This window comes from Mobula hypostoma, chromosome 25 (genome assembly GCF_963921235.1).
Source record: "Mobula hypostoma chromosome 25, sMobHyp1.1, whole genome shotgun sequence".
NCBI lineage: Eukaryota > Metazoa > Chordata > Chondrichthyes > Myliobatiformes > Myliobatidae > Mobula > Mobula hypostoma.
In genome coordinates, this window is record NC_086121.1 from 9,134,735 (window position 1) to 9,157,035 (window position 22,301).

At 42.8% G+C, this 22,301-nt stretch overlaps 1 protein-coding gene across 9 annotated transcripts in view; it reads left to right on the forward strand.

The window, feature by feature from the left end:
• Window positions 1-20,393, forward strand: part of kif1b (kinesin family member 1B) — a 275,068-nt gene extending 254,675 nt beyond the window's left edge. For 5 of the 9 annotated variants that reach the window (XM_063033353.1, XM_063033354.1, XM_063033351.1 and 2 more), the window contains 6 exons: window positions 1,810-1,881; window positions 2,850-2,974; window positions 7,094-7,243; window positions 7,363-7,555; window positions 11,986-12,104; window positions 14,047-20,392. In XM_063033353.1, the coding sequence (XP_062889423.1) occupies window positions 1,810-1,881; window positions 2,850-2,974; window positions 7,094-7,243; window positions 7,363-7,555; window positions 11,986-12,104; window positions 14,047-14,089 (702 nt within the window). In that variant the 3' untranslated portion in view covers window positions 14,090-20,392. Of the gene's footprint in view, window positions 1-1,809; window positions 1,882-2,849; window positions 2,975-7,093; window positions 7,244-7,362; window positions 7,556-11,985; window positions 12,105-14,046 lie in introns of all 9 variants that reach the window. The other 4 variants (XM_063033346.1, XM_063033349.1, XM_063033347.1 and 1 more) reach the window with 1 other exon arrangement.
• The last annotated feature ends 1,908 nt before the right edge of the window (window positions 20,394-22,301 follow it).

A 22,301-nucleotide genomic window follows, 5' to 3' on the forward strand; every position in this document is an offset into this window, starting at 1 on the left:
CAGAGCATGAAGGGATATGGGGAGAAGGCAGGAGATTGGGGCTGAGAGGAAAATTGGATCAGCTGTGATGAAATGGAGCAGACCTAATAGGCCAAATGGTCTAATTCTACTCCTTTATCTTATGGTCTTTCCATGACCATGATTGTTCTTGGTAAATTTTTCTACATAAGTGGTTTGCCATTGCTTTCTTCTGGGCAGTGCCTTTGCAAGACGGGTGACCCCAGCCATTATCAATACTCTTCAGCGATTGCCTGCCTGGCGTCAGTGGTTGCATAACGAGGATTGATATACTCCAACTGCTCATACATCCATCCTTTAGCTTCACGTAACCCTGATCGGGTGGGCGGGCGCTAAGCAGGTGCTACACCTTGCCCAAGGGTGACCTGCAGGCTAGCAGAGGGAAGGAGCGCCTTACACCTCCTTTGGTACGGACGTATCTCCACCCCGCTACCCAAGGGCTAGCCCCACAAAAATGCTGAAAGAGCTCAGCAGATCAGGCAGCATCTATGGAGGGAGATGAACACCTGGAAAGAAAGCCCACCTCCTCTTTATTCCTGATGAAGGATCTTTGCCCTCTACAGAAGCTGCCTGACGTGCTGAGTTCCTCCATCATTTCAAGATTATTTGTTGCCATTCTTCAGGATGTGGTGCAGCACCATAAATATCAATATAAACGCAATCCTATAAAACACAACGTACAAGTAATTGAGTGTGGCCATAGATACATAATATTAGCTTGTATACATAAATTTGTATTTAGTGTGAATGCCCACAAAAATGAATCTCAGGGTAGTATATGGTGACTTGTATCTACTTTGATCATTAATTTACTTTGAACATTAGACCGATTGAATATAGATAGAGTGATGTGAGGTGCTGGAGTTTCTGAACATGGGGTGGCCCTGACAGGAGATGATAAGGTGACAAAGTGAGTCTTGACAAGAGGAACTCTTCTAGGTGGCAGCAAGGACAGTAGGACAGTGACTGTGTCAGTGTAGGTATGAGGTGTGAAATGTAAGCATAAAGTGACGGTGCATGGGTGAGGGGCTATGGAGAGAAGTGGCTGATGCGATGTGATGCTTGCAGCCCCCCCAAAGAGGGGAGACAGTATGGTCATCTTGGCAAGATAGTAAGTTGGAGAATCTATCCTTCAGAAGAGCCACTTTGCCAAAACTGAACATTACGAAAAGAGAGCAACTGAGCATGCAGGCGCTACGGCAAAATCCAGCCACCATGACTTTACCAGCAGACAAAGGAGATGTGACGGTCCTGACGTCCTTGGAGGAATACCATAGGAAAGTCCAACATATTCTGGATGATCCTACCTATGGAGTTCGACAGCGGGATTCCCATGGATTCGATGCTGAGGAAGACCTCCGTTTTATTGAAGAAATCCAGACTGCCAGCAGATATATTAAGGAATGGAGGGTTATGGGCTGAGTGCAGGTCGGTGGGACTAGGTGAGAGTAATAGTTTGTCACGCACTAGAAGGGCTGAGATGGCCTGTTTCCATGCTGTAATTGTTATATGGTTATATGTGGATGTCATGGTGGTGGGGTGGGTTAATGGGTGGAGGTGTTGATCACCCTGACAGCTTCTAGAAAGTAACTGTTTTTGACTGTACGGTGTGTGAGTGTTTTGTGTGTGTTGCTCCAGCATAATCTGTTGTATCTTTGATTCTCACAGCCTACAGTCAGCGAAAGAAAAAACAGTTATTGGTGCTTTTATTCTTTATAGTTCATCAGTATCTTTGACCTGTTTTCTACCTGGTCAACATGTTCTTGATGTACCATGATCTCTTTCTTTCAGTGCCTGCGACTTCTCACACACACCTTCAACAAGGAACTGAACCAAGTCTGCAGCAGCATCAGTGACAGCAAAGTAAGTGTTTCGTAATCAGATAGAATTTATTGATAATAAAAATTATTTACAAGTATAAACAGTGCAATTCCCTTTTCATTTTTACATTACAGAGTCAATGCTTTAAATACCATTACATTGCATTCCTTTAAACCAATAGGACAGTTGCCAGTCGTGTGTTCCCCTTAGGTGATATACTGCCTTCAATAATAGAGGCCCTTCCTCTCCCAACCCGGCTTTTCTCTCTCTCTCTCTCTCTCTCTCTCTCTCTCTCTCTCTCTCTCTCTGTCTCTGTCTCTCTTTCTCTCTCTCTCTCTCTCTCTCTTTCTCTCTTTCTCTCTCTCTCTCTCTCTCTTTCTCTCTCTCTCTCTTTCTCTCTCTCTCTCTTTCTCTCTCTCTCTCTCTCCCCCGCCCTCTCTCCCCCTCTCCAGAAGTGGAAGAACCCTATTAATTCAGTCTGGTAGCGGGCAAGTATTCAAGTTGCAATAGTCTGTTCTGACATACTATGATGGAACAATCAAGTCATCAAATATTCATGGATATTTGAAATTCCTAAGTATTCTGATGTAACAATTCTTGTAGATCTCATTTCCTTTTAGTCTTTTCAAGGAACCTAAATCCTTTTAAAAATAAATATATATCCGTGTTGCCTATCACCTTGAATAGAACATTTTTATCACTGAATAAGAAGCTTCTAATCAAACAGCATAGAGTGAAGGGCTTTGTTACTCGTTGGACTGTCCATCCAGCATCACTTTTACCAATAATTCAAGGAACAAGATGCTAACCATACCCAGAATATTGAATATTATTCTATAGACAAGATGTTGTTTTTCAAGAATACTTTTTCATTGAAGAGAAAGCAGTGGAACGTCAGGATTGCAGATTACTTTTCTGACATTCTGAAAGGGCTGCGATATGTCGTATACCAAACAGTGCATGCTGGGCCATTTCAGGGTTGAATACTATTGAAAAGTTCTGTGTTTCAGCTGTCCGACGTGAATTCTCCCATTGGCCGCGATGCATCTGTGTCCAGTTTCAGCAGCAGTACACTCACTCCTTCTTCCACCTGCCCGTCACTCGCAGATTCCAGGTGTAACTCGGTTGATCAGAAGTAAGTTTAAAACAAAGGGCTAATGTTTCTTTTCGCTCGTAAGTTTGGTGGTGTTACTCACACTGACTGTCACTCACTCTCTACTGACTGGTTAAGCTATGTACACTCAGTGGCCACTTTATTAGATCATCATCATTATGTGCTGTCATATGACATCATCATGTGCTGTGTCATATGACATCATTACATGCTGTGTCATATGACATTATGTGCTGTGTCATATGACATCATCATTATGTGCTGTGTCATAATTCACATGTGCTGTGTCATATGACATCATCATGTGCTGTGTCATATGACATCATCATTACATGCCGTGTCGTATGACGTGGGCGGTCTCCATGACCATGATTGTTCTTGGCAATTTTTTCTGCAGAAGTGATTTGCCATTGCCTTTTGGGCAGTGTCTTTAAAAGTTGGGTGACCCCAGCCATTATCAATACCCTTCAGTGGTCAGTGGTCACACAACCAGGAGCTGCGATATGCACCAGCTGCTCATACAATCATCCATCTCCTGCTCCCATGGCTTCATGTGACCCTGATCTAGGGGTGAGTGGGGGAGTTGGGGTGGTGGTTAAGCAGGTGTTACACCTTACCTAGGGATGACCTGCATGGATTACCTAGTGGATCCTGGCACCTCCTTTGTTGGAGACATACCTCCACTGCAGCACTCCAACGTTATTAAGTACAGGAGTGGAACCCAGTGTGGTCTTTTGCTGTTGTAGCCCACCCACTTCAAGTTCCAATGTGTTGTGTCTTCAGAGAAGCTCTTCTGCACTTCGCTGTTGTAATGTGTGGTTATTTGACTTCCTGTTGCCTCCCTGTCAGCCTGAACCAGTCTGGCCATTCTCCTCTGACCTCGCTCATTAATAAGGTGTTTTCACCCACAAAACTGGATATTTTTTGTTCCTCGCACCATTCAAAATCTAGAGACAGTTATGCATGAAAATCCCAGGAGTTCAACAGTTTCTGAGAAGCTCAAACCACCCCTTCTTCCACAGTCAAAGTCACTTAGGTCACATTTCTTCCCCATTCTGATGTTTGGTCTGAACAACAACAGAACCTCTTGACCACATCTGCATGCTTTTATGCAGTGAGTTGCAGCCACATTTAGATATTTGCACTAGCAGATGTACCTAATGAAATAGCCACGGAGTGTATATCAGCAACAATGGAAGATGCGTTCGTTCTCATTTTCCAGTTTTAAAATGGAATATAATAGATGTCGTACTGTATGTGTTCTTCCCGTTTCCAAACTTGTGTTATGCTATTTTCACTTTGGGGATGTGTACGTTGCTAGCATTTGCTGACCTTCCTTTGAGAAGTTGATGACAGCCTGCCCTTTGAGTTTTGTTGCTGAAGGCATTCCCACAGACCTGGCAGGGACGACGAAGGATTGATCCCTACATGAGGATTTGGAGGGGAAACTTGCGCTCTGCAGTATTTCCTTGCACCTGGTATTACAAATAGTTGCACCGAAGTTCTGTGGAAATGTTAGATGTGGCTTCATCACATGGGACTTCAATAAACTTCCAAGAAATGGTCGATCCCCACCTCTTGAGGAATGATTGGGGTTGGTATGCTCACACCTTGATGAAAAATTAAAATAAAAATCTGGCTGAACAGTTGAATTAAATTATAAACGATAAAACTGTAGATCTTCCTTCTTTGACGATGGGGCAAAATCAGCAGGCTGTGTGTAGTGTGGAAGGGATTGGAAATCAGCATCAGATTTAATATCACTGACATATGTCGTGAAATTTGCTGTTATGTGGCAACAGTACATTGCCTTACTTTTCTGGTAAAAAGAAGACGCTTGTCTACATTGTAGGTTCCCAGACCAGCTCTGGATCTTGTGGTCCATGGGTGGGTTTTCACAGTTTCATCTGATGCCCTGTTCTTCTCCCAGTATTTCACTTCCAGTCTTGATCCCTGTGTCCTTTGTTGAATGAACAGCTATTTAATTGCTTCTAGTAAGTTCACAACTTGCTGGAGTCACCAACATCCAGGAACATAAAAGAGAAAGGGGGCTTTTTTGGTCATCCTGGATAATTTTGATCCCTAATTTATTCTCTCTATTCCCAATTAATTGATGAAATTTTGAATATTTGAAACAGTTGTGGGGGAGTAAGTGGAACACTGGCTTTTAACCAGTTCATCACAGTACTGCGTTCATCAACCCTGCATCCTGACCTCTTAATCCTCACTCAGAAGGGCTGTTTCTACATACCATTTACAACAGAATTCTTGTATCCTGCACTTCTGCTTCAATTTTTTGGATTAGATTAGATTATGAGGACACTCAGTCCTCGTTTATTGTCATTTAGAAATGGTACAACGTTCCTCCAGAATGATATCACAAAAAAACACAGGACTAAAACTTACAAAACCACATAATTATAACATATAGTTACAACAGTGCAAAGCAATACCATAATTTGATAAAGAGCAGAGCATGAGCATGGTAAAAAATAAGTCTCGAAGTCTCGATAGCCCCATCATCTCACGCAGACGGCAGAAGGGAGAAACTCTCCCTGCCATGAACCTCCAAGCACCGCAAACTTGCCGATGCAGCACCATTGGAAGCACCCGACCGCAGTGGACTCTGAATCTGTCCGAAAACTTCGAGCCTCTGACCAGCCCCTCCGACACAGCCTCTCTGAGCACCATCCCCTGCCAAGCGCTTCGACTCCACCCCGGCCGCCGAGCCACAAACGAAGCCAAGGACTCGGGGCCTTCCCCTCCGGAGATTCTGGACCACACAGTAGCAGCAGCAGCGAAGCAGGCATTTCAGAAGTTTCACCAGATGTTCCTCCGTACTCTCACGTCCATCTCCATCAAATCAGGATTGTGCACGGCACCCTACTTGACAAATAGTAGGGTCAAGTACTTTTTGTTGAAGTATTGATGATCAGAAAGAACTGCAGGTCATAAACTTATACAGCGGGGAAACAAGCCCTTCAGCCCATCTTGTCCATTCCAACCAAGGTGCCTGATTTGGTCTCATATCTCTGTGTTTGGCCCATATCCCTCTCCTAAACATGTACCTGCCCAAATGCTTTTTAAGCAGTGTAATTGTACCTGACCCGACAGCTTCCCCTGGCAGTCTATTCCACATACCCATCAACCTCTGTGTGGGAAAGTTGCCCCTCAGGTCCCCTTTAAATCTCTGCCCTCTCATCTTAAAGCTATAATGTCTAGTTTTAAACTACCCTCCGCAGTGAGAAAAAATCCCATGCCCCTCATGATTTTATGTACCTCCTTAAGGTCACCTTTCGCCTCGTATGCCCTAGGGGTAAAAAGCCCCAATCTATTCAATTCCTCTAGTCCTTTGTAGATGGCCAGTGTCCGGAATCAATGAACTGTATACAGGGGGTGAGGAGAGAGGACGTTTATTAGCCTCTACCTGTCTATAAAGATTTCCCGGAGTGGCACGGTAGCGAGCGGTCAGTGTAACACCATTACAGCACCAGTAACCAAAGGGTCATTTCCCGCTGCTGTCTGTAACGAGTTTGTACGTTCTCCCTGTGACTACACGTGTTTCCTCTGAGAGCTCTGATTGCCTCCCGCAGTCCAAAAGCGTACGGGTCAGTAGGTTAATTGGTCACTTGGGTGCAACTGGGCATCGTGGACTTGTTGGGCTGGAAGGACCTGTACTGTCGTCTATCTGAAATGAAAGCAGCCCTACAATATCAGATCTGAAACAGTAATTGTTTCTACAGTCACAGACACTGCCTGACCTGCATTTTCTGTATTTACTTAATGTTGTAACAAATTGTAATCTTCATTCACTGAAGCACTGTGGCCGCTTTGTGCATAATTCAAATAAGGAGAAACTCACTATAGCTCCTTCAATAGCATGGTTTAATTCCGCGACGATTCAATAGGGCAGCTATCCTGCCCTTTAATTCAGCTACGATTCAATAGGGCAGCTAACCTGTACCTGTACCTCCAAAGACAATTTGGGATGAGCAGTAAATGTTAGCCATGCCACCAATGCTCACCGTCAGTGAAATGGTAAATAAAAACTATCTCAACGCCAGTGCCATGTGGGTATTTCCTGTCCAGTGTATCTCAGCCTGTGCTGATTCCTAAGATGAAAATGTGTTCACGTTACAGGACTCCCGAAGCCAACTCTCGATCCTCTAGTCCCTGTATGGAGTTTGATGGCTTCCCCATGGTTACTCGAGTAGAAACTTCATACCTAGCCAGAGCAGGAAAGAACGAATTCCTGAACCTTCTTCCTGATATTGAAGAGATCAGAACTGGGTAACATTCTCTTGCCAAATCCAAAATTTACCAATTTGTCTCTTCCAATTTGCCTCTTTCTCTTTTAGAAACAAAACCACCATTTTTAAAAAAAAAAAAAATCTCTTCTTCTGCCTTAGCCCCGTGGTGTCAAAGAAAGGTTACCTGCATTTCATGGAGCCTCAGTCGAATTCTTGGGTGAAGCATTACGTTGCAATCCGCCGCCCCTACGTGTTCATATACAACAGTGACAAGGACCCCGTGGAGCGAGGCATTCTGAACCTGTCCACTGCTCAAGTGGAATACAGTGAAGATCAGCAGGCAATGCTCAAGGTTAGCCTGATCTTGCATTGACTATGAGGCAACTTTCAAAGTCAGGTTGGGTTCATTGTCATGTGCACGGGGCAGTAGACTCAAATTGCTTGCAGCAGCATCACAGACATGTACAGTGATGTGCAAAAGTCTTACGTGTATATCTACATCTATCAATATCTATCTTTGTATGTATGTATACAATATGTGTGTGTGTGGGTGTGTGTGTGTGTATGTATACAATGTGTGTGTGTGTGTGTGTGTGTGTGTGTATGTATACAATATGTGTGTGTGTGTGTGTGTGTGTATGTATACAATATGTGTGTGTGTGTGTGTGTATGTATGTTAGGGTGCCTAAGACTTTTCCACAGTACTATAGATACGGACAAGCACACAGGATATAAATTAGACATAAGTTATAAATGAATACGTCATGGTAGTGTAACAGTGTGACGCTATAACAGATGAGGGTATTTGAGTTCATTTCTGGCACCATCTGTAAGGAGCTTGCATGGTTCTCCCCATGAACTGCATGGGTTTCCTCCGGGTGCTCCAGTTTCCTCCCACAGTCCAAAGACGTATCGGTTAGTAGGTTAACCGGTCATTGCAAATTGTCCTGTGATTAGGCTAGCGTTAAATCAGTGGGTTGCTGGGTTGAGTGGCTTGTTGGGCCAGTAGGGCCTGTTCCGGGCTGTATCTCTAAATAAAGTATGAATAAATAAATAAATACAAGACAGTTACGATGGGGGAAAGACTCTGGTCAAACTGCACTTGGAATATTGTGTTCAGTTCTGGTTACCGCATTATAGGAAGGATGTGAAAGCTTTAGAGAGGGTGCAGAGGAGGTTTCCCAGAATGCTGCCTGGGTTAGAGAGCATGTTTTATGAGGAAAAGTTGAGCAATCTAGGGCTTTTCTCTTTGGAGTGAAGGAGGAGGAGAGGTGATGTTTTAGAGGTGTATAAGATGATCAGGGTTATAGATAGAGTGGACAACCAGCGCCTTTCTTCCAGGGCCAGACTGGCTGATACAAGGGTGTAATTTTAAGCTGATTGGAGGGAAGTATGGGTGGGGGGGGATGTCAGGGGTAGGTATTGTATACAGAGTGGTGAACGCGTGGAATGCATTTCCAGGGGTGGTGGTAGAGGCAGATACATGAGGTATATTTAAGAGACTCATAGATAGGCACATGGATGATAGAAAAATAGTGGGGGGGGGGGCTGTGTGAGCATGAAGTGTTAGATTGATCTTGGGGTAGGTTCATAGGCCGACCCAACGTCACTGGCCAAGGGGCCTGCACCGTGCTGTACTATGAAAACAAGACCTGAGTGCTTAAAAAAAAAAGCAAAGACATTATTGAAGACAAGTCCATGGCAGTGCAAGAGATGATTCGTGGTGTTCTGTCGCTGAGGTAGTGTTATGGTTGTACAGGTCACTTCAAGAACCTGATGGTTGTGGGAAAATAGCTACTTCTGAACATAGTGTTAAAAGCTTTTAAGATCTAATGACCTGAAAATTTTCTCCAGAAAGCCATCAGTTCCTCCAAAATGGGAAGGTGAATTGGTAGGATTGATTGCCACGAAGGGCTGTGGAGGCAAAATCATTGAGCGTACTTAATGATTAAGGTTACAAATGGGTAAGAAAGTTACGGGGAGAAGGCAGGAGAATGAAGTTGAGTGAGGAAAAGAAATCAGGCGTGATTGAATGGTTGCGGAGACCTGAGGGGATGAATGGCCTAAAGACACAGAAGCACAATTAGGCCATTCAGCCCATCGAGTCTGTTCTATCAAGACTGATCTATATTATCCCTCTCAACCCCACTCTCCCCGTAACCTTTGACACCCTGACTAATCAAAAACCTAACAGCCTCCGCTTTAAATACACTTAATGACTTGGCCTCCACAACTGTTTGTGGCAACAAATTCCACAGATTCACCACCCTCTGTCTAAAGACATTTCCTCCTCATGTATGTTCTAAAGGGATATCCTATTCTTTTATTTTTAGTACTTTTGAGTTTTGTTGCACGTGCAAATTTTCAGATATAATTTTCTATTAAGTTCAAATATAAATGATGCTTGTTATTGACATTCCCCCTTTCATTTGGAAAGAAGTGCATCCACAGAGGGAGAAAGAGCCCACACAGGGCAAGAGTATTAGAGTATGTAGTGCCATTACGTGAAGAACCTCACAAACCTACAATAGCGTTCTGTGTAATTGCTGAGAAGTTCGCTAGACTACAACATAAAGTATTAATATCTGTCACATCCAAACCAGGGCAGATAGAATTCAGCCCTCCACCCCTGAAAGACCTATGAGGTGAACAAGTTGTGACTTTTAATGGTTATCAAATGGATTTCCTATTTTTGGTTTACAATCTCTCCATCTTTATAATAATAAAGCTTTTATTAACTTTAATTATATAGAACATTGAGTAGTACAGCGCAGTACAGGCCCTTCGGCCCACAATGTTGTGCCAACCCTCAAACCCTGCCTCCTATATAACCCCCTACCTTAAATTCCTCCATATACCTGTTCAGTAGTCTCTTAAATTTCACTAGTGTATCTGCCTCCACCGCTGACTCAGGCAGTGCATTCCACGCACCAACCACTCTCTGAGTAAAAAACCTTCCTCTAATATCCCCCTTGAACTTCCCATCCCTTACCTTAAAGCCATGTCCTCTTGTATTGAGCAGTGATGCCCTGGGGAAGAGGCGCTGGCTATCCTCTCTATCTATTCCTCTTAATATTTTGTACACCTCTATCATGTCTCCTCTCATCCTCCTTCTCTCCAAAGAGTAAAGCCCTAGCTCCCTTAATCTCTGATCATAATGCATGCTCTCTAAACCAGGCAGCATCCTGGTAAATCTCCTCTGTACCCTTTCCAACGCTTCCACATCCTTCCTATAGTGAGGGGACCAGAACTGGACACAGTACTCCAAGTGTAGCCTAACCACACTTGTCACACATACATTGAAACACCAAAACAGACAATGAAATAAACATCAATTGTTCACAATTTTTACAAGAAAGAACACAATTAGAACAAAAAATAATAATTTTAGTGCACTGAGATCGAAGTGGTCAAGGTATTGCTAAACTCTGGTAGCGAATAGGGTTTTGCCTCTTGGTTCTAGAACCAAATGGTTGAAGCAGACTATTGTTCCTGAACCTGGTGGTGTGGGACTGTGGCTCTGTGTCTCCTGCCCGCTGGTGGGGGTCTTTGTTCCTGAACCTGGTGGTGTGGGACTGTGGGCTTCTGTGTCTCCTGCCCACTGGTGGGGGTCTTTGTTCCTGAACCTGGTGGTGTGGGACTGTGGGCTTCTGTGTCTCCTGCCCACTGGTGGGGGTCTTTGATGGGTGTTGCTTTCTTGAGGCAGTTCCTCTTGTAGATACCACCAGTGCTGGTGAGAGATGTGGCCACGATGTATTGGGCACATCCATAGACCTGAGCTGTGCGGAGGCCAGATTCAACAAAGTATCTTTCTTCTCATTGCCATTGGGTGACATTTGCTGGTAGGCACTTTGGTGAGTGAGCTATGTACATATATTTAGGTCTAACTTGCATTCTTCATGTTGTCTGTAAGTGAATTGGCACAACCAAATAGTCTGTGCTGTTGATGAGGCTCAGAGAAGGTGCATGCTTGGTTGAAGTTAAAATTCCTTCATTAAATTCTTAAAAGAAATTACCGTTTTCATTTGTGGTAATATCTTTCTGTGGCTGAGTGCTGATAAGATTCCTGTGAATCCCAGTGGATTGTTTTGCCTTATTAACGAAATTAATGGTTCATCTGAAACGCGGATGGATCTGTAGAAACAGAATTGTAGTGAAAGCGCACTTTTAAATTACTGTGTGTTCAGAGTTGAAAACTACTCCATGGTTAACAGCAAAAATACTCAAAAAAGCAAAATCCATTTATAGAGTCATAGACATCCACAGCACAGAAACAGGCCCTTTGGCCCATCTAGTCTGTGCCAAACTATAATTTGCCTAGTCCCATCGACCTCCACCCAGACCATACCCTCCGTACCTCAGTAACTCGTCCAGGTTAATCCCTTGATGGTTGGATATCATTTGAACAAAAAAATATTGAGAGAATTCAGCAAGTTCCAAGTATATAAAAGATAATTAGAAATGCTTGTGAATTATTTAGAGGGATTTGTTGTGACTGCTGTACATTATATCTCTGGTGCATTGTGTCATAAGGTCATTAGAACCCAACAGTGCAGAAACAGGCCCTTCAACCCATCTAGTCCAGGCCAAACTATTAATCTGACTCATCCCACTGACCTGCACCCATGTCGCTCCTATCCGTGTTGTTATCCAAATTTCTCTTAATCGTTGCAATTGAACTCGCATCAACCGTTTCTGTTGTCAGCTCGATCCACCCTCACCTGCAGGATTTGAGTTTGGAATTTCCAGGAAGTAATCATTTGTGTTTTTTTTTGTGTTCAGACAGCTAATACCTTTGCAGTGTGCACAAAGCATCGCGGAATACTTCTGCAGGCGAGCAACGACAAAGATATGTACGATTGGTTGTATGCTTTCAATCCATTGCTGGCTGGTTCAATCAGGTAATGTGTCAGTTTCCGTGTGAGATCCCTCATTTCGCCAAGACCCACCTTTTAGCAATGCCCTCAGTCTCATCCCTAGAATTTCAGGAAATTCCTTATTTTTGCAATCACTGAGCAACATCTCCAGGATTAGCCCATATGGACTTGGGTTCATATGCTGTAACTTTCTCTGTGTTTCAAAAAGCTCAAACTAAATTTATTATCAAAGTACATATATGTCACCATATACAACCCAGAGATTAATTTTCTTGCGGGCATACTCAATACATCCATAATAGAATCAATGAAAGACCGCCCCAACTTGGGCTCTCAGCCACTGTGCAAAAGACAACAAGCTGTGCAAGTACAAAAAAAGAAAAACAACAAATAAATAAATTTAAAGAAAATGGGATGACGAGTCTTTGAAAGTGAGAACATTTCAATGATGTTGAAATGCTGGTGAAGTTGAGTGAAGTTTTCCCCTCTGGTTCAAGAGCCTGATGGTTGAGGAGTAATAACTGTTCCTGAACCTGGTGGTGTGAGTCTTGAGGCTCCTGTACCTTTTTCCTGACGGCAGCGGTGAGGCGAGAGCATGTCCTGGGTGGTGGGGGTCCCTGATGATGGATGCTGCTTTCCAGTGACAGCATTTCATGTAGATGTGCTCAGTGGTGGGGAGGGTTTTACCTGTGATGGACTGGGCCATCTCTACTACTTGTTGTAGGGTTTTCCATTCAAGGGCATTGGTGTTTCCGTACCAGGAGGTGATGCAGCCAGTCAATATACTCTCCACTTGAAGTTTATCAAAGTTAAATACCATGTCAAACCTTCACAAACTCCAAAGGAAGGAGAGGTGCTGCCGAACTTTCTTCGTAATTGCGTCTAACTTGCTGGGCCCAGTTCAGGTCCTCCGAAATGATAACACCGAGGAATTTAAAGATACTGAAGCAGGCTACTGGTGTGGAACCACTGAAACAAAAAATCCATTCACAGTAAGACCTGTCATTAAATTATCTATAGAAAGCTGTGATAAGCCCTCCTCCAATTGTAGAGAAATTATAACGGTTTGGCATTTGGCTTACTCATTACTGACATAACATGTTCAAAGAAGTGAACAAATAGTGCAGATCCTGGTGCCTGGAACAAGAAGTGCCTTTGGCTTTTAATAGAAAATAACTGCAGTTAATAGAATAAACTAGAGTTAGAAGGATATGTGTGGGTGGGGGATGTCTTTGAAACATTTTAAGTACATTGAAAGGTCTAGAGTGGATGGGGAGAGGTTGTTTCCTATAGCAGGGGAGTCTAAGACCAGAGGGCACAGACTCAGTATAGAAGGTTGTCCCTTTAGATCGGAGATGAAGGGGAATTTCTTTAGTCAGAGGGTGCTGAATCTGTGTATTTTATTGCCACGGATGGCTGTGGAATCCAAGTCATTGGTTATATTTAAAAGGGAAAGGAAAGGACAGGAGGGGAGCCAGAATGGGGAATGGAAAAGGGGGGAGGGGGAGAAATTACAGGAAAATTAAAGTAATTGATGTGTATGCACCAGGTTGGAGGTGATCCAGGCAGAATTTGAGGCATTGCTCTTCCAACCTGAGAAAGACCATTGTAGCGAAAGAGGAGGCCGTTGACCAGGCGTTTCCAACCTCTTGTATGTCATGGAGCCTTACTATTAACCAAAGGGTCTGTGGACCCCAGGTTGGAAATCACTGCCATAGACCAACGTGTCAGAATGGAACTGGGGAGTATAAGTAAAATGGGTGGTCCTGCCTTGGTGCGGACAGAGCAAACGTACGCAACATCATCATAGTTAATCTCCTAAACTTGCTGAAAGTGCCTCAGTATGTTTTGTGGCATTAATAGAACTCTATACATGCAAATAGTTGTTTTTTTTTCCTTTAATTTTGGTATTGATCAATGCCTTCATAAATTTAATGAATGTATTAACTTTTGCTTTCCTTTATAGGTCAAAACTCGCTCGAAGACGTTCAGGGCAACCAACAATGTGAAGGGAAGCCTTCGGCAGAGAGCAGGAAATGACGTAGTTATTCTGACTTGCCTTCTGAACATTCAAGTGTTGCTCTTAACCTTAGTGAATCCTGAGCATTTCTCTTGTACATGTAGATCTGTGGCTTAATACTCTGTCTAAGCGCCTTTTTTATTTTCCGGTTAACAAAATGCTTTTCGTTTTACCTCCATTCCGAATCTGGTAGTAGCATGTTGTAAAATAGTTAAGTCCGTGCACGATTAACCACCTTTCTTCACTCCTGCTTTTTCCCTCATGTCTGTAGGATGTCCTTGTCTCTGCTACCTATCGAACTGCAGCCCTTGAGGTGTGACTGCATGATAACCGCAACTGGCTACAGGGTTCTGGCAGTTACATGAGAGACAGGGAGACTGGTGTCTGCTGGGTGGTATTTTAGGGACGCTGTGTGTGTTCTGGCATATAATGCTTCCTAATCTCCGGTATTCTGGAATGTTGGCAGCTGTGAACGTTGCAGAATTGCTGGGTCTAGGCTGAAACTCATTCTGAACATACTACATTGGAGAGAGCGCAAGCAGATTTACACGGCGGAGTGGTGAATTCGCTAGCACATAATGTTAACAGAACAAGAGCAGGAACCATTTGGGAAAGCAATTGGAATTCGACACCGTTTTACCCAGGTGCTGCAGTATCTCGGCGCTCTTTTCCCTTGTCAGTTCTCTCTCCTCGAGTGCGCATCTGCCCTACCAAAGTTCACCATTGGCCCCTCTTTATGCAGTAGCAAGACTGGACCAGCGATGCATGTGATTCTCAGCTTCCCGAGCAACAAGATGCCTGTGTTTTGGTGAGGAACAGTTCTTCGGAGGGTGGTCTTCACAGATTGGGTGTAGTGTCTTAAAATAGCCGGCGTCCTTGCCAGATGGAGAACTGAAAATGTTTCTACAAATCACGCAGCAAGCTGTATTTTGTTTTTATAGATTCATAGAACACTGCAGCCCTCCAAGCCCACGATGTGCCGATCTTTTACCCTACTCCAAGATCAATCCAACTCTTCCCTCCCACATAACCCTCCATTCTTCTATCATCCAGGAGTCTCTAAAATGCCCCTAAAGTACCTGCCTCTACCACCACCCCGGTATGTTCCAGGCACCACCACACTCTGTGTATATAAAAAAAAACCTACCTCTGACATCCCCCTACACTTTCCTCCAAGCACCTTAATACCTCTGGTGTTAGTCGTTTCTGCCCTGGGGATAAAGGCTCTTGTCTGTCCACTCGATCTATGCCTCATCTTGCACACCTCTCATTCTCCTTCGCTCCAAATTGAAAAGCCCTAGGTCATTCAACCTTCCCTCATAAAACATGCTCTCTAATCCAGGCAACGTCCTGGTAGATCTCCAGTGCCCTGCGCTCTGAAGCTTCCACATCTTTCCCATGATGAGGCAACTGAACACAATATTCCAAGTGTGGTCGAACCAGGGTTTTATAGAGCTGCATTCTGTTCTCACATTTAACCAGAAGTTCCTGGAACAAAGTTAGGTCACATTCAGGAGTTTACTCACTCCTGACCTTTTCTCTACTGGATCACTTGCAGGTAAAGCTGCTGCTTTGAAAGGAAGAGGGTCGTTAGAAAATAGCAGTGTAAAAAAAAATTAGGGTGATTTTATAGGTGCATATTTGTGCCTGGGGCCACCCGACAGAGCTTATAGCAAGTTATATACAGGATGAGTTCTACCATCTGGGCTTTGAAATGTCAGGAGATACTCTTCAGAGTGTTGCAGTCTTCAGATTTCACATTCACGTGTTTATCACGCACAGTGAAGTGGGGTGTTTCCATTAACAACCATCACAACCCAAGGATGTGCTGGGGGCAGCCTGCAAGTGGCACCGACAGGGCACGCCCACAATGTTCAGCATCACGTAAATAGAACAACACAAGCAATAACAACAACAGCAAAACAAACAGGCCCCTTTCCTCTCTCCCACCCCGCTCACAAACACAGACAGGCCTCGTGCCCCAGGGCAGGCCCTCTAGTGGACTCGCAGGCACCAGGCATTGGGCAATCTTGACAGTTTGGCTGGTAGGAGATTTCATTTCATATTTTTCCCCTGTATTTATACATTCATATTTTTTATACTTAATTCTCACAATCTGTTTTGTGGCTCTGCAGTCAATGAAGCATCCTCGAAGTCTCTGCTGAAGAGTCTCTTGCCTCCAGCCTAACCCGGTATATGACAAGCTGAGCACAGCCATTTAAAGGCATTTGCACATCAGTCTTTCTCAAATCCTCTTGTGTTTGTCCCCTTTAACGCATCACCTAAAGAAATCCCATCAATCTGCTTAGCTGCAGGTCAACTACATCAAATGCTGTCTGAAGAGACTTCATTGCTTGTGAAGGTATTGGCGAATGGAATCTGTAATGAAGGAAGTGAAAGCAGCAAGCTACACAAGAATGTAGATTTTTTTAAAATTGGAAAAACATTCAGGGTGTGTTTGGCTATGATGTCGTGCCTGCCGAACTGTTGCAGGAATGAAGCATAACTGGTTCATCAAATTAACACTGGCTTCCCCAGGCAGCTTCAACAGCCCTCAGTTCATCGTCAAACTTCCTTTTAAAGCTCTCAGATGAGGAAATAGAATCAATCACATACAAATGCTTCATGTATCACTAACACTTTCCCACTAAAGACACAGACATAGGCACAGGACACTGTAGAGAATTTATGGTCAGGTTCAGTTAACAGACCATCACTGCTGATTATCAGACAGTAAACATGCACTTTTTCTTTGAAAATTACTAAAGGTCATAATTTCCATAATAAAGTTTGACCAAAAGGGATCCTGGTAGTGATATTGACTGGAATTTTCATAAAACAGTTACCTAGAGACTGTAAGCTGCTTTAATTGCTGGTCAGTACTGAATTAGTTGAGTAGAAATGAAGGGGATTTGTCAGACATTTATGGGGGGAGGGAGCCCTCTTTGAATTGCTGGAGTTACCAGGATGAATGTGGGTTTGGCGAGTCGATTAGGAATTAGATGGCAGCAATTGACTGGTGTTTGATTTTCATGTTTTTTTCTCTGTTATGAGATGACTTCAAGAAGGTTTGGTCTTTGCTCTGAATATCTGAGAAGCAATTTTAATCTTGAAACTGGATTTCTGATCCTTAATAAGGTCCCCATTCCCTATATCCTAGCTTGATTTTATCTGTAACGACAGCTTTTTTTTTAAAGTTGAATTTGTAATTTGTAATAAAAACAATGCATAATAGGGAAGTTTAAGTTAAGTACATTTATTTAATTACTGTAAATGCATCTGGGTTTCAATTACTCGTACAGCTTGATTAATATGAAATAAGTAATGAAATATAAACCTAGTGGATCAAATATTAAATATGCAAATCCATCACTTCTTCCAGATGGAGCATAATTCATGAGTATGGACAAATCATTTGTGCTGTCTCTGTACTGAATAACCTTAATGCACCTTCCTTGTAGATATCTAATTGAACCATGAATCATAAGACACAAATGACTCAGAAGGAGACTATATTTGTGTTTTTTTAAGCAAAAATAAAATGGAGAAACAGGATTTTTGGAGCATAAGTGGGATTAATTCAAGCAGCAATTTGCTTATGTACAAGATCAGCTGTATTATAAATGACATAAGAATGTTCTCCTTTCCTTTGAATACCTGATACTAAACTTTATGTTTAACTGGCCTTGAGCATTCTAATTCTAAGCTGTAAAAACCTGCTTAAAAGAACAGAGGGCATGACTGAGGCCAGCAAACCTACAGACCATGAAGTCACCGGTGCAAAGGTCAAAGAGCTCAAGGTCACTGTGTGAGGAATCAAACCTATTAAACAGTTTATTACACCTAATGTCCCAGGTCCATTGTCAACAAAAGCCATCATTTTACTGTTAAAATTTATCTGTTTTAATGTATTTTGCAGTATCTTTGTTTAAAAAATTACCACAGATTTATTTCCTTCCAACTTGCATTAAGAGTATTCAAGTCTCGAAAAAGAACTGGTAGTTTTCACATTAAAACCTCCAATGTTTAACAGATAGCACAAAACAAAATGATGAAATATGTTCATTAATATTTCCACTCAAATGTTTGGCTATAGAATGATACCCACCCCTGCTTATTATAACCATATAACAATTACAGCACGGAAACAGGCTATCTCGACTCTTCTAGTCCATGCCAAACTCTTACTCTCACCTAGTCCCACCGACCCGCACTCAGCCCATAACCCTCCATTCCTTTCCTGTCCATAAAGCGGTCTGATTTAACTTTAAACGACAACATTGAACCTGCCTCAACCACTTCTGCTGGAAGCTCATTCCACACAGCTACCACTCTCTGAGTAAAGAAGTTACCCCTGAACTTTTGCCCTTTAACTCTCAACTCATGTCCTCTTGTTTGAATCTCCCCCACTCTCAATGGAAAAAGCCTATCCACGTCAATTCTATCTATCCCCCTCATAATTTTAAATACCTCTATCAAGTCCCCCCTCAACCTTCTACGCTCCAAAGAATAAAGACCTCACTTGTTCAACCTTTCTCTGTAACTTAGGAGATGAAACCCAGGCATTATCTGTGTAGGATTCTGAAGATACAACATTATGTGGATGTTGGTATGGAAGAAGCAAACTTGGCTCAGTAACTTTGTTTTATCGATGCAGTTCATTGAGTGCCTGAAGCTAGCCAGTTTACAGAGCATTCGGTGAAAGACGCCGTGCTAGAGGCCAGCCAACCTCTGGAGCATGGGTAATGAAAAGGTTGATTCGCAGAAATATTAATGAACCTCTGTTGGCCAGTTAATGTTTCTATGCCTGTAGAATCAGACTGAATGATTTCTATGCACTAAGCAACTGTAGATTTTCAAACCAGTGCAATACATTTAGGCTGCATATAATGACGATAAGAAAAGGAAGGCAGGTAGAATGTTAAAGGAAGACCTGATTATGTCTATTTTATTAAAAAAAAGTGCAAGAGAAATCCTTCTGTTCCAGGTCAGACAGATATTTATAATCACACCTTATTAGCATTGCAACATTGTAGTTCAAGTTGAAAATCCAGTTTCATTGGGGAGACCCAAATCTGTTCACACCTTTAAAGATGCATCCAGGTTTTATCAGAGCAAAGATATCCTTCCAGCTGCCCCTCCCAGTTTAATTATGTTCTGTGTAATATTTAGCTGGTGCACTGTTTTATCTTTTTATGAATTGTTTGCAGTAAATTGCACACGTTTTAAGGATGTATGTTACAGAAAAGACTGAAAATTGTTGTGGGATACTGTGTACTCTCACACCATTCTGCACCTTGGGGTGGAACATAGACAGTCACTTGGGTTCTGTGACTGAATAGGAAACAGCTCAAAGGAAAAAAAAAGCTATGGAATTCTAACAATTGGCTTTTGAACTTTTCTGGTTATCATTTTGCAAGTTAGCACCATACAGTAAATATTTTGGTGTATTTTAATTTTTTTTAAGTTGTAAATGAGCCGTCAGACCTCTATTAATATTTCAGCTAAACGGTAGCTGTTCAGACCACTTCGACAATACTTGTTTACTGGAAGTCGCGCAGAGAAGAAATTATTTAGTTGATTATCGTTTTTTTTTTAAATATTAACTTGAAATGCAATTTAAGTGAGTTGCACAATCTCCCTCAGAACAAAGCGAGAGAGAGAATGGTCACCGAAAGGAAAGGTATCATAGCTGCTGTTCGTAGGTTTACTGAATGTGCTGGTAATCAGGTTACCTGTGTGTATTTTATTAATTTCTAACTTTAGTCTGTTGTGGCTGGTTAACCACAATCCATTGTAGCTCAAGATAATATTTTAGTTCAAATTGATTTATTGTGCTTCCTATCAACACCTGGCCCTTCATCAACACTGTATATTATTTATTATACTTCATAAGGGTGGCTACACATTCATAATTTTATTTTGTAAATATATGTTGAACCAAGCTTGAGGTATAAAATGTAAATATTTCATGTATTTGTACTAATTATAATCCATTTGCTGTATAGCATAGACCGTGTAAAGCGGATATCTAATTCTGTGTATGGTAACCAGGACCTCTGAACTGTTCAGTGAATGAAGCAACAATAAAGGTACAACTAGAGAAAACCAAATATAAACTTGCCTTTTTATTTATACCACATCCATGCATGATGTCAGCAGACGCTCTAAAGAGTACTTCAAGTAATAGTCATATTTTAATTGATAAAATAATTTCTATTTACATATGCAAACACGAGGAAATCTGCAGATGCTGGAATTTCAAGCAACACACATGAAAGTTGCTGGTGAACACCTCAGGCCAGGCAGCATCTCTAGGAAGAGGTACAGTTGATGTTTCAGGCCGAGACCCTTCGTCAGGACTAACTGAAGGAAGAGCTAGTAAGAGATTTGAAAGTGGGAGGGGGAGGGGAGATCCAAAATGATAGGAGAAGACAGGAGGGGGAGGGATGGAGCCAAGAGCTGGACAGGTGATGGCAAAAGGGGATACGAGAGGATCATGGGACAGGAGGCCCAGGGAGAAGGAAAAGGGGAGGGGGGGAAAACCCAGAGGATGGGCAAGGGGTATAGTGAGAGGGACAGAGGGAGAAAAAGGAGAGAAAAAGAAAGTGTGTATATAAATAATTAACGGATGGAATATGAGGGGGAGGTGGGGCATTAGCAGAAGTTTGAGAAGTCAATGTTCATGCCATCAGGTTGGAGGCTACCCAGATGGAATATAAGGTGTTGTTCCTTCATCCTGACAGTAGAGGAGGCTGTGGATAGACATATCAGAATGGGAATGGGACGTGGAATTAAAATGTGTGGCCACTGGGAGATCTTGCTTTCTCTGGCGGACAGAGCGTAGGTGTTCAGCGAAACGATCTCCCAGTCTGCGTCGGGTCTCGCCAATATATAGAAGGCCACATCAACTGTCCAGCTCTTGGCTCCATCCCTCCCCCTCCTGACTTCTCCTGTCATTTTGGATCTCCCCCTCCCCCTCCCACTTTCAAATCTCTTACTAGCTCTTCTTTTGGTTAGTCCTGACGAAGGGTCTCGGCCCGAAACATTGACTGTACCTCTTCCTAGAGTTGCTGCCTGGCCTGCTGCGTTCACCAGCAATTTTTATGTGTGTTGTTCTATTTACATAGTTCCCTTCCCTTTCTTCCATGGTCTTCTGTTCTATCCCATCAGATTCCCCCTTCTCCAGCCCTTTATCGCTTTCACCGATCAACTTCCCAGCTCTTTACTTCACCTCCTTCCCCCTCCCTGTTTCACCCATCACCTACCACCTTGTACTTCTCCCTCCCCTCCCTCCACTTTCTTACTCTTGACTTCTCGCCTTCCTTTCCAGTCCTGATGAAGGGTCTCAATCTGAAACATCAACTGTTTACTCTTCTCTGTGGGTGCCGCTTGGCCTGCCGAGTTCCTCCAGCATTCTGTGTGTGTTGCTTTCACGTTCTTGGTTTAGCATCACTTGCATATGTTGCGAAATTTGCTATTGTCCAGCAGCAGTCCTCAACACACAATAAAACTCTAAATACAGTATGTATTTATTTAAAAAGATAAGTAAGTAGTGCAAAAAGAGAAAGAATGTAGTGAAGTAGTGTTCATGGGTTCATTGTCCATTCCAAAATCTAACAGCAGAGGGGAAGAAGCCTTCTACCTCCTCCCTGATAGTATCAATGAGAAGAGGGCATGTCCTGGGTGATGGTGGGGGGAGAGAGTCCTTAATGACTGACTATTCCCAGTACACATCAAGCCAAATTATCTTTGACAGTAAGGTTTTAGGATTAGCTTTATTTATCACATGTACATTGACTATGGAAGAAAACGCACGTGGTCGTGGGAAGAACGTAAAAACTCCTTATCAGACAGCGGTGGAAACTACACCCCAATCGCTGGCGCTGTAAAGCATTATTTGAACGTAGAACATTTCAGCAAACTACAGTCACTTAAGCTCACGATGTTGTGCCAACCCTTTAACCTACTCTGTAAATGCAATCTAACCCTTCCCTCCTATATAACCCTCCATTTTTCTGTCATTCGTGTGTCTCAGATGCCCTTAATGTATCTGCCTCTGCCATTGTGTAAAGAACTTGCCTCTAAGCTCTCCTCTAACCACCTTAAAATTGTGCCCTCTTGTACACCTCTATCAAGTCACCTGTCATCCTCCACTCTAAAGAGAAAAGCCCAATCTCACTCAACCTATCCTCATAAGA